The following is a 13047-nucleotide window of genomic DNA, read 5'->3' as shown; positions in this document are numbered from 1 at the left end:
GCTTTCTGGGCTCCGATTCCTTCACTTTGTTTGGCTCCTGCCTGCAGATAGTTCATAGCTATGTTTCCCCTGGTGTTGGCACGTTAAATAACCAAAGTGGATGAGATCCTCTCTTCCTTGTTCTCAGAGACTCAGTCCTCACCCACTTACGAGGGAGTAAGGCCTATTGAATCCGATGGTTAAAATTTGCAGCCTCAGTTCTGAGTCAACAGGAAAAGGCAGCTGGGAATGGGATGCTTCTCCGAGGTCAGACATGTAAGACTATCCTCAGGAAATGTTCCCACTGTGTACACCTGGGATTCACTATGCATTGTATAGTTTGTGGCTTGGGGAAAATCCTACCAAAACTCAGTTATTCAGAAGGAAAGCTTGTGGGCAGTGCCATAATCGTGTGCGAAGCACAATAACCCTTGTTTTTTTGGAAGACTCCAAACCCGAGAGGGAAGCGCTTCTGCCCCAACACGTCTCCTGGCTTAGGACGCGCCGCTTCCCATCTCTCCTCGCCTGCCTGTTTTGTTTTCAACTTCCCATTGAGCGGAAAGAAGGCACGTGCTTCTTCAAGCCCAGGTTGCGCGGCGGCCTTCAAGGAAACGGCCCACTAGCCCGCAGGGAAGAAGCTGCGCCTCCCTCCCTCCCTTCCTGCGCGGCCACCCTGGGCGTTAAACGCGCTCGCCTGGTCCCAGGAGGAGCAGCAGCTCCATCTCCTAGGGTTGGAGAGGGGCGCGCGCGCGGCTTTCCTTGGGCGCGACCTCGACGAGCCCGTGGAACAGGCGCGGCTGCCTGCTCGCCTCGGGCAGGGAAAGGAGGGATAGGAGCGCGAGAGCAGGTTGCCACACGTTCGCCAGAGCGCGAGCGAGAAAGAGGCAACGAGCACCTGGGAGGTGCCGGGAGCGGCGTGGTCGCCCCGCTTAATTTTTTTTCCACGCAGCCGTCGTAGCGAGCAGCAAACGGCCCTTCCCGCCTCTCTCCTCAGCCCCGGCACTCCTTCGCCTTTTCCCGCCTCCCCAGCGCCACAAGGCAGCGTCAGGTGTCGTGCCGAAGCGGGCAGTGCGCCTGTGCGGCAAAGCATTATTCTCTCCAGCTCCCGTGCCCAGCCGCGGAGGAAAGTAAACCGCAGCTAGCGCGCCGGAGGAGGAGGAGGAAGATGGCGGAGCCGGGGCCAACGCGGACGTCTCCCTCGTACCCACGGGCGTCAGGTAGGACATAAGAGTGTGTGTGTGTGTGTGTGTGTGTGTGTGTGTGTGTGTGTGTGACCCAGCAGGTGTGGTTTGTGGGAAGGTGCTTGGCTTGCTTTTTTATTTTTGCATTTTTTACTTTGCAGAGAAGACTCTTTGCTGCGTTCCCCCCCCCCCTTGTACACCCAGCCACCCACCTCAGTGGAGGGCGGGTGAAAGCTGCGAGGGGGCCGGGCAGGTGCCCTTCCGTGCTCCTTGCCCTTCATGCTGCAACGTGGTGTTGCCGCCGCCAGTCTCCGTGTGGCAGCGTGATTTATTTGCAAGGGGTGGGTGTGTGCGCGGTGACATTTGGCAAGCGGGCGCGCTGGGAATCGTAGCATAGCCGAAGCCGGGAAGGCGCCAGAACCAAGCCTTGGAGGTGGGGAGGGGGAGATTGTACTGGAGAGGCTATTGTAAGGATGATAGGAGGCCTCACCCGAGGCGAGGAAGAGGATGGCCTGGAAGATGTAGGGGGTTTGGGGTTTTTTTTTGCAGGAGAGCTTTGTTGCTGGTAATTGGGGAAGGTCAAGGATAGCACATCAACTCGGAGGGAGAAACTAGACGAAAATCAACGTTTGGGCGGTGGGTCTTCTTTACCCAGGCATCAATAACGCTCCTTTGCTGACTCGCTGTCATAGGAAACACGAGGCGGGCAGTAAAACGACAGGAAAGGATCGGTGTGCTGTTAGGGCTTTTGTATTCTCTTTTACCAGCCGACGAAAGCTTTTAGTGCTTTAATGGTGTATGGTCTCCTTGGTTGTAAAACAAGGCTGTCTTTGGTGTTCACTGGAAAGGGGAGTGTAAACTGGTAATGTCTCCTGCGAGGCTAATGTTACTTGGTTAAATATGCAGAGGTGCATATTTTGATTCCAAAATAATGCTTTTTTTTTGTTTGGCGTCTTTACATGTCTCTTTATGTCGTTTAAACCTGTTGGATCGGTGCTGCGAGGCGGATCCAAGCACAAGAGACAAATTACACAATCATGGAGCGTGTTGCCGGATACTTGAGGTTCTGCTTTTAACCAGGGGACTTGGGACACAGGCCAGTTCCACCAATGCTTTGGACTGTGTGGGCAGAGAAATAAAACAAAACAAACAAATAAATAACAGGCTCCTTTCTAAAACTTGGCTACCTCTTCAAAGATCTAGCATGCATTGAATTTAGCAGATAGTCCTGTAAAAGCTGGTGATAAGAAGTCTAATCTTTTCAATCAGTTAAGTTTTCATCAGGCAGTCGCGGCCCCTCAGAAGGCTGCCCAGCAAAATGGTGCTCCACTTTGGTTTCTTAAATTCTCAGATGGATCTTGTATTATTACATTTAGAGCTCACATTTCTTCTATTGTGGAATTCAAGGTGGCCTGGTGTCCATGTGGCTTCTAGGCAGGAACCCATCCAGGCACTGACCAGAATTAACTGCTTACCTAGGTTTTGAATGTGACTCTCTATGGGAGACCCACAAGTCCAAATTTCCTTAGTATGGCAATCTGTCAATTTATTATCACAAGAATTTTGGACTTTGTGTCTTTGGTGACAGTTACTTTGGGACATTTTAATTATAAGATTACCTATTTTATCACCATTGCTTGAGGCATAAAATCAAAAATTTACACAACGCACCCCTATTAATTGAAATTTGTTGAAATGTTTAGAGAACTTAAATTCCCAGAACAAAACTGAATAACTTTTTAAGAACGCTAACCATCTGCTTTGAAGATATTCCTGTGCATCAAAGTAGAGCTGTAATAGTCACTCAAACAAACTCCCTTTATTGAGTACCTTCTCGTGAACTATCACTGCATCTGCCCCCAGCCAGCAGTTCCCAAATGTTAGAATGTAAGATTCACACACTTACAATGTTTGGTTGCAAGTTGTAAGAGACACAGTTGTAAGTAGTATTCATCATGCTTGTTTAGGATTAAAACCAATTATTTTGGGTTTACCTGTGTCTGTGACCCACCTGCACTGGCTTTGTGACCCATTTGTGGGTCATGACCCACAGGTTGGGAAACACTGCCCTAAATGATGACTAGCTTCATGCAAATTTTAGGAAAGTTTCAGTGCTACAGTAGTGTGATAGCATTTTCGTGACTTCTTGTGACACAAGCTTTTGTAGGTAGTGACCTACATTGATTCATTATGGGTATCGAATACAAATTCCAGAATAGTCAGTTTTACTTTAAATTCATTTCCTTCACTTCAAGCCCATTGCACAGTAAACCAGTTAGTTAAAGATGGCAGCAAAAGCCCTATCACTTTCAAATGTACATGTGTGTTCAAGTTCTTGACTTTAAATATCTTACCCTATACAGTAAGCCAACCTTGAGGGCAGAAAGTGAGGAGGAATTAAAGAACCTTTTAATGAGGGTGAAAGAGGAGAGCACAAAATATGGTCTGAAGCTCAACATCAAAAAAAACTAAGATCATGGCCACTGGGTCCTCCTGGCAAATAGAAGGGGAAGAAATGGAGGCAGTGAGAGATTTTACTTTCTTGGGTTCCATGATCACTGCAGATGGTGACAGCAGTCACGAAATTAAAAGACCCCTGCTTCTTGGGAGAAAAGCAAAGACAAACCTAGACAGCATCTTAAAAAGCAGACACATCACCTTGCCAACAAAGGTCCGTATAGTTAAAGCTATGGTTTTCCCAGAAGTGATGTATGGAAGTGAGAGCTGGACCATAAAGAAGGCTGATCCCCGAAGAATTGATGCTTTTGAATTATGGTGCTGGAGGAGACTCTTGAAAGTCCCATGGACTGCAAGAAGATCAAACCTATCCATTCTGAAGGAAATCAGCCCTGAGTGCTCACTGGGAGGACAGATCCTGAAGCTCAGGCTCCAGTACTCCAATACACCTCATGAGAAGAGAAGACTCCCTGGAAAAGACCATGATGTTGGGAAAGATTGAGGGCACAAGGAGAAAGGGACGACAGAGGACAAGATGGTTGGACACTGTTCTCGAAGCTACGAACATGAGTTTGACCAAGCTGCGGGAGGAGTGGAAGACAGGAGTGCGTGGCGTGCTCTGGTCCATGGGATCACAAAGAGTCGGACATGACTAAATGACTAAACAACAACAATACAATAAGCAAAAACTAACTACTGTACTATCAATTGACCAAAATCTTGTTTAAAGAAAAGTAGTTCAGCATCTCTCTGAAGAGGAAGTCACAGAGATATTTTGTGTCATTCATATTTTATTTTCTATAAACAGATTCCATCAAATTTATTTGTTCCTATGTTCCTTCATCCTCTGAGCACTGCTTAGCCTATGAGCTGAGGAAAAACCAAAATATATATTATATATATGCTTGTAGCATTGGATAAATTGAAAAAGTATGTGAGATGTTTGGGTTTAAAAGCTGACCTTTGGATCCAGCCTTAGCCGAGTTAGTTAGGCACACCATTTCACTGTAAACTATTATTTTCACAAGTAGCCATTAAATACAACAACCTGAAGCAAATGGTGTGCGTCTCTCCCGGTCTACCCTGTAAATCCAGGCTTATGATGAACTTTTAGACAGGTACATTTGTGTTGTATGAGCTATTTTAGGAACACAAACCACAATTTTTTATTTAATCTTACTCTGGGATTCCTATTTCACATGTTCTGTGGAAAATACAAGCAGTAGTCGTATACAAAACCATGCCTTCTTGGTTGCATTATTCGGTTTACTATGAATTCTGGCTTTGTCAGAAGCAAACATAAAGTCAGAAATACTACTGAAAATTAAGAGTGCAATCTTATGCATGATTACTCAGACGAAAGTTTCACGGTGTTTGGCAGGGTCTTTGTGCATAAGATTTCAGCCTTAGTTTTCTCGATTTCATTGAGTTCAGTGTGATTTGCAGATCAGCTTGTGGGAATTCCCTACTGAATACAACATTCAGCTGGTAATGCAGGCTCATCAGTATGAAAGATGTTCAGGAAGTTGCTCGGCTCATCTGTATTTGAAATAAAGAATTACAGTACATTATTAAAATGCTAACCTATGTAGTTGATCAGCACTAATGTGTTGCCTGAAAGAAAGCATGCTTCCATTTTTATATCGTTGTGAGAGACCCCCAACCCCTGTAATATATTAGGAAGAATGACCAGATTTCTTTGTCATAGCTGAATGTGTGTGTGCACCTTCCTCAGCTACTCACTGACTTCTTCACTGGACAGCTCAGCTGAATTCACTAACACTATACAGGTTTAAGGAGTTAGAGCTTCCCTTGAAAGTGGTTTTATAGGTTACTGAGCAATTTACCAAACTTAACATTTTTATATAAAATAAGCCTGTTTATGTAGGGAATACACATCACACATTTTTTCATCTATTCGGTGTGTATTAAAGGGTTGCACTGTAAAAAAACCATTTCTTTAATATTTAGTATGGAACAAATTGAAAAAGCAAAACTTTTGTCTTCACTGGAATATTTACGTTACAGAAATGTTTGGGAATGTTAATGAAATAGTACAGTCCTTTTACTATGTGAGAGAATTACTTGTAAATGGCACTTTAGGGTATGCTTCACTCCTACGATTTAAAAAATTATTAAAATTATAAAGTAGGTCAGGAGCTGTATAGAACATTGTGATATGACTCTTAGAGGAATTGCAGTCCGTTAAGACTATGTTTTTATCACGGCTGTATCGGCTGCCGTGATTTGGTAATTGTTCCAGTTTTAGTATGTTATACTATTGTTCAATTGGTTTGTGTGTATAGTTAGGTTTTTGGTCTATTGTAAGATGGATGAGGGACGCGGGTGGCGCTGTGGGTTAAACCACAGAGTCTAGGGCTTGCCGATCAGAAGGTTGGCAGTTCAAATCCCCGTGACGGGGTGAGCTTCCGTTGCTCGGTCCCTGCTCCTGCCAACCTAGCAGTTCGAAAACACATCAAAGTGCAAGTAGATAAATAGGGACCGCTCCGGCGGGAAGGCAAACGGCGTTTCTGTGCACTGCTCTGGTTCGCCAGAAGCAGCTTAGTCATGCTGACCACATGACCTGGAAGCTGTACGCCGGCCAATAAAGTGAAATGAGCGCCACAACCCCAGAGTCGGTCACAACTGTACCTAATGATCAGGGGTCCCTTTACCCTTTATCTTTACTAAGATGGATGAAGGGTGGTATATAAATGGAATAAATAACAATGATACGGGATGGGGCAAATGTAGAGAATGGACAAATAGGGATGGGGCTAGAGTCAATTTGCAAAGAGGGGGCAGCCAGGTTCTCTGGTGTTAGGATGGTTAGCAAAAGCGTTGCTGAAAAAGTAGGCAAGCCTCATTCAGTCAGGTATGAATTCAGGTGAGTATCATTGATATATGTGTGTGTGTGTGTGCACACACACTTAAAAAAAAACTTGGCTGGGATTCAGAATACTACTGATACATCTCAAGGACTTGAGCATGGCCAGTGGAATTGTGGCTTTTTCTCTTTGAATAGTAGACATTCATTCCATATTGTTCTCATTAATGAGAACTTCTTTTTCTAACTTTGATGGGGTGTTGTATTTCATCTTAGGTTTTGCCATATTTTCAATTAATGTAATGACATTTGCAAACTTTAGAGCCTTGCTATAGCTGTAAGTGGTTGCTAGGCTTCTCCCCACCTTTTCCTGTCACTTGTATTTTGCCAGGAGTATGCAATTTTGTTAGTGTGAGATGGTAATTGAAGCTTTTCATTATGCAGGGGGCCTGTCACTAACATGCATGGTTTTAGATGCCCATGTGTAATAATATTTACATATCATTTTCAAAACTAGCTGATCATTATGTTTCACCGTCCTATGAAAGGATTGCTCTCAAATGCAGAAAACTTGAGTCTTTTTTGAAAAACAACTACAATTGTGTTTAGGACATATTCTATACATTGCTTCTGACATGCAATTCTTTATACTAATTAATTCTAAATGCTAATATTGGTATGAGTCAAGATTATAATACAGCAATATTGTCTGTGCCATATCAGAGCTGGAAAGCCACCAAGGATATAGTTTCAACCTGCCAGAACTAACTGACTCTTGCTTCCCTTCATTTGTATTATATTGATTTCAAACGTATACAGTTCTTCTGAGGAGCCCAACTGTTCCTGATGAGTGCTAATCAATTCTGGCTCGGCAACTGCCTTCTTCTATTCATCATAACAAAATCAATTTGATTTGGAGCTGAAACAATCCATTTGATCACAGCAGAATCTTCCTCCTTTAAAAAGAAGGTTGTTTGCTGGTGAAACACAGAAAATTCAAGGAATGCCCATTGGGACTACCTTCCCATAGACTGTGTAGCAGGTTCGGTTTTACCCTTTAGACCTTGAAAATTTGTCAGTAACCTTAACTGTTTCCTGTAAAGGTTTTCCACTTTCCTTTTTAAAAAATATCTCTCCAAGTAAGGGTGCAGTTGGGTTTATCAAGGAGACCTGCTCCTGCATCATAAGGAGCTTTTTCACACTAGTGCTGGACATTAACAGGAGCACGTAGCACTAATATGGGAATGTGTGTGTGTGTGTGTGTGTGTTTTGAACTCTTTTTTCCAGGAGAAAATTTTAAAAGCCCTGAATGTTTTTAAATAAAAAAAAGGAAAAAGGAAAGAAGATTGGACATTAGAATTCCAGGCAAACTCCCACATGCTCCAGTGAATTTATCTGACAGCTGTGCCAATGCATGATTAGTTCCAAGGAAAATGCACTTGCAGCATTTTAAGGCAAGAAGATACGGGTTAAAAGCTGGCCTGCACCGTCTACTATGTTGCACTGATAAAAACTGTTCATATGGGCAACTCGGTCACATTACAGTATTTTGTTTGATGTTGACCTTGCTTGAGCTGAATAGCTACAAAGGGAACATCAGGATCTTTACACTGTCTGACCACCAATACTTTTGGCTTCTTTTCTTTTGCCTAGTGAGCAGTTAAGCTCTGTTAAACACCTTACCCAAATCCAGAGTGGAGTCCCTAAGACAGTTGGATGGCACCTTATACTCCTCCTTCCGGCAGCTCCTGCTGCCAAGTTGTTGCCAAACGTATTGCTCTGTTTTCCTTTGGACCACGCTAGCAAGGCCAGGAGGGAAGTCTTGTCTTCTGGGAAGACCAGGACTTCCGTACTCGCTACCCAGGCTTGTGCCCAAAGGAAATCACTTTGGTGCTGCTAACACAGCCATTTGACTTCAGCACACTCCATTGTCTCTCGTCTCGAGACAAACAGATGCCAACAAATCTGGGACCTTATGACGAATGGCAGTTAATAACTCAAATTGGTGATGATCGTATAAATACTCTGAAGAAGGTAGAATCTACAGTTCTGTGTACAGTCATACCTGTTGTTGCGTTTGCTTCATGATACGTTTTTTCAGGTTGCGTCCCGCGGCAACCCAGAAGTACTGGAAAGCGTTACTTCTGGGTTTCGTCGCATGCGCAGATGCGCAAAATGACGTAATGCGCAGATGCGGTACGTGCAGACACAGGTTGCGTTCTGCTCATGTTGCGAATGGGACTCCGGAACGGATCCCGTTCGCAACCAGAGGTACCACTGTAGAAGCATTAGGATCTATGGACGATGTATGCAACCTAGATTATCTAGGTTATAAGAGGTTTTTCTAATTGGGTTTTATAAACAAGGATCATAGGACTAATACATGATAGAAATAAATAGGCCAAGTCTTCTTATCTCATTTGTATATCACAAAAATAGCATAATAAATTTGCAGTAATATCTACACCATATGGTTCAGAGCCCGTGTATAAGTTATTGGTTAGGTTATAAGAGTTTTAAGTCTCTGTCTCTGTTTCAGCTTTTTATTAATGTTTTGTTAGCTCCTGTTTCTAAATCCACTCTCAATGTTTGCCATTTGGGACTGGCTGAAACTTAATACTTGATAATTTAATTGCTGTTTGAACTGCTAGTGTGCACGTGACATCCCAATTTTTCCTGAAGTAGCATAGGCTTGAAAACATTCTGTTGGTGCTCTTGGCAGAAGACATGCATGTTAATGTTGGTAGATCATGTCTCTCTCATTCCCATTGCTCCTTAGTATTAAAATATTCAGTTGTTTACATAGCTTGTGATTCTGGACATAGAAAGATCCATGGATAAGAACGGATTATCTAGTTTCTCTTATCTGAAAATACAACAAACAAACGCACATTCTTGGCGAGGTACAGTGACATGTGTTATCCTCATTTTCCATGGTATCATTTATTAATAATCTGCTTTTTATCCCAACATTAATACAGAAGAAATGTGCAATAAAAGTACAGTCATACCTCAGGTTGAAGTTGCTTCAGGTTGAACGCTTTGGGGTTGCACTCCGCAGCGGCCCAGAAGTAACAGAATGCGTTACTTCCGGGTTTCGCCGCTCGTGCATGCGCAGATGGTCAAAATGATGGCATGTGCGGAAGCGGCGAATCACGATCCACGCATGCGCAGTTGTGGGTTGCGTTTGCTTCAAGATGCGAACGGGGCTCCGGAACGGATCCCGTTCACATCCTGAGGCACCACTGTACAGTGCATGCAATAAATTAACACCATGTAAAATAGCATTGAAATTCATCCATGGCAATGCATGCCCAAAGCAGCTGATAATGTTAGAAAATAATAATATAATAAATATACAATAAAATTTAACTACTTACATATGCATACTTACACCTCCTCTCTTCCGTCACTTGAAATTTTAAACCTTGCTTTGTTTAAACAAGTTTTACAGTGGTACCTCGAGCGACAAATGCCTCAGATTACAAACGCTTCAGGTTACAAACTCCGCTAAACTGGAAGAGGTACCTTGAGTTGAGAACTTTGCCTCAGGATGAGAAGGGAAATTGTGTGCTGGCGTTGCAGCAGCAGCAAGAGGCCCCATTTGCGAAAGCACGCCTCTAGTTAAGAACAGTTTCAGGTTAAGAACAGACCTCCAGAACGAATTCAATTTGTAACTAGAGGTACCACTGTATTCTCTTTTTACTCAAGGGGTATATGACACCAAGTTGACCAGTTTTCAGCTGGTGAAGCAGGTTCTGGCTCATGAAAACTTAAGCCACAATAAATTTACTAGTATTTAAGGTGCCACAAGAGTTTTTGTGTGTGCCGCAGTAGAAAATCTACCACAGCATGTGATGGTCAAGGCTACTCCTTTTCACAGGATGAATTTGTTCAGTTGTTATAAAAGCAAGTGTGTAAAACTGCCAGAAATTTAACTGACAAACTGTGAAGGAAGGTTCAGGCTCGTGCAGTCATTCTGCCACAAGGCTTCTCATCAAAGGGAAAGTAGGGAGTTACATGAGGTGAAATCATTGCTTTTAATGAAGGCTTAATTGAAGCTTGATGTGGAAGGAGTGCCTGTAGCAAAGTACCTACTATGCAGACACTGAATTTGAATAACTCTGATGGAAGCTTAGTTCTTCGACAGAAATACCCAAGGGGAATTGACCTCTATAAAAAGTCAACTTTTTCAAGTTTTTTTTTTTTAAGTTCTATAGGGCAAGACTGCTAATCCTACCACAGCCACTGCAATACAAGTAAATGGTAACTCTTGGATGTTTTTAATTTAGTACACAGGCAATCCCCCTTTACGTGGGGGTTGCGTTCTGAGGCACTGTGCGCATCAGTGGGATGTGCGTAAACCTATCCGGTTCTGACTCCACCCCTTTGGGGTGCTGAAAATCACTCACATATCCATGGTCAGACACATGCCAATCATGCTCAAATGGGGAGTTCCCTGTAGTGTACCTGTCCTTTTCTCATGATAAGTATATTATAAAAACCATAGTGATCTGAGTGTAACAAAGATTCAAAACAAAACAAAATTACATCAGCAAGAAAATAAGTTCTTGATTCTGAAATAAGATGCTGCCTGCTAAAAGTGCTTTCAACAGATTTTAAAAGGGGGAAGTTGTCCAACATATATGGATAGCTATCTGATTCAGTGAGTTTGAACAATTTGTCAAATAGAAGCAAGGGTTTTATATAACGTTATACCTTACGTATACCTTATGTGATTGCATACTTCAAAGGTGACGTTATATGCCCTGTAACACATCAGAAATATTTGTCAGTGTTTTTACATGTTGGATTATCCAGGTTGTTTTGTTTTTTATTCTGGTTTTTTTTGTCTTGATTTGAAATCTTTTGCAGTTATGCTGTTGATAGTTTAATGAGTGGTTCTAATCTCTGTTTGAGACTTGAGGCAGAGAAGGAGGCTGGCACGTGGAGCATTGAGTATACCGCTCTACCTGCATTTCATAATAAAACAACTAGCTTAAAATGCCTAAGGACTGCTGGCTTGCCACTAGAAATTGAATCACTATATTCACCCTGCTCCAGTAGCAAGGGCTGCCCCAAAGGAAGACCTCACAAGTTTGCAGTTCTTGCCTCTGTGAATTAGGGTTTTGGTGGAAGAATATATGATTTAAAGAAGCATTCCCAAGTCACATTGGTCTTATCTGCATAGTGTACCATAATAAATCATATTTAATGGTTTGCTGTAAACATGCTGATCTCACCTTCCTTGCTCATCCGCATTAATGCACCAGAGAAACAAACCACCATCCCTGACTTAGCATTGTGTCAGAGCTGGGGATCGTGGCCGTTTCACGCCAAGTAAACCATTGGAAGTCAAGGTTTTGTTATTGGCTCCCCAATTGTAGTTTGTCTGGAGCGAGACATGATCCCTCATTCAGACCCACTACTAAGCCAGGTATAGTGGTTTGTTTTTCCTGGGTGTTTGTGGGAAGTAGCGGAGCAGATGAGCTCAGCACATTCATAGCAAAGCATTAACTATGGTTTGCCAAGCCATATAGATTGTTCCATTTAACAGTGGTTGGGTCCTGCAAGGTACAACAACCTCAAATAAATCCAAAGTGGTCATTCTTTAATGTACTGAATACCTTGGAGGAAGACAGGTGAAAGACAGAATGACTTGCAGAATAAATGGCTCTAGATCAGAGTGGTCCTACAAGCTGGCCGCATGTGGCCTGTAAGGCCTTTTTGGGTGACCCTTAGTGACAAGGGGCGGGCTGCAGACCATGCTGTTCTGTAGTGTCCTTGCAGGGTACCTGTACAGCTGGCTCTGAGAGATGGAGTCCGCATGGCTTCTCTGGAGCCACCTTCATTGCACCCTTTGCCACAGCAGCCCATTGCTCACTCACTGTCCCGCTAACCTGGCAGAGAAGCTGAGCAGCACCTGTTTGGGCAGCATTGTTAACGAAAGCACATACATCTGTTTGTGTATTCAATTTTCTTTACTAAGTGAATATAGTAAATATATTCATTTTATTATAGATATTCAATTAAACATACTAATTGAATATACAGTGGTACCTCTGGTTACGTACTTAATTTGTTCTGGAGGTCCGATCTTAACCTGAAACTGTTCTTAACCTGAAGCACCACTTTAACTAATGGGGCCTCCCGCTGCCGCTTCGCTGCCAGAGCACGATTTCTTTTCTTATCCTGAAGCAAAGTTCTTAACCTGAGGTAATATTTCTGGGTTAGCGGAGTCTGTAACCTGAAGCGTATGTAACCCGAGGTACCACTGTATTAAATAATACTAACTATATTGCGGACACTTTAATTTGCGATATGGAAATTTAATTCAGCAGCTGTTTCTATGTCAAAGTACCCTTGCAGACCACTTGGTCTGAGAAGGTGGACTGCCCTGCTGTAGATATGGAAGAATGAGAATGCCATCCTCAGAGCACCTCTGAAGCTCACCTTGCACGTGTTTTATGATGGCTAATGAACATTTTGGGAAATCCTGCTAAGAAAATAATCAGCAAATTAATAAAACAAATTTTAATCAAAAGTGTTCAAGCAAGGTCGGAGTGAAACAATATAAACTAAAAGCCTTTGCAGATGACCTAG

The 13047-nt window shown here is 43.0% G+C and overlaps 1 protein-coding gene across 9 annotated transcripts in view; it reads left to right on the top strand.

Moving 5' to 3' along the window:
- The first annotated feature begins 770 nt into the window (after window positions 1-770).
- Window positions 771-13047, top strand: part of MAP7D2 (MAP7 domain containing 2) — a 51746-nt gene continuing 39469 nt past the window's right edge. For 3 of the 9 annotated variants that reach the window (XM_081909188.1, XM_081909187.1, XM_081909183.1), the window contains exon 1: window positions 773-1196. In XM_081909188.1, coding sequence (XP_081765314.1) covers window positions 1145-1196 — 52 coding nt within the window. In that variant the 5' untranslated portion in view covers window positions 773-1144. Of the gene's footprint in view, window positions 1197-13047 lie in introns of all 9 variants that reach the window. The other 6 variants (XM_081909189.1, XM_081909186.1, XR_014167920.1 and 3 more) reach the window with 5 other exon arrangements.

This window comes from Podarcis melisellensis, assembly GCF_964234715.1.
Source record: "Podarcis melisellensis genome assembly, chromosome: 4".
Lineage (NCBI taxonomy): Eukaryota > Metazoa > Chordata > Lepidosauria > Squamata > Lacertidae > Podarcis > Podarcis melisellensis.
The sequence above is the reverse complement of the archived record's forward strand: the minus strand, read 5'-3'. Positions and strand labels throughout refer to the sequence as shown.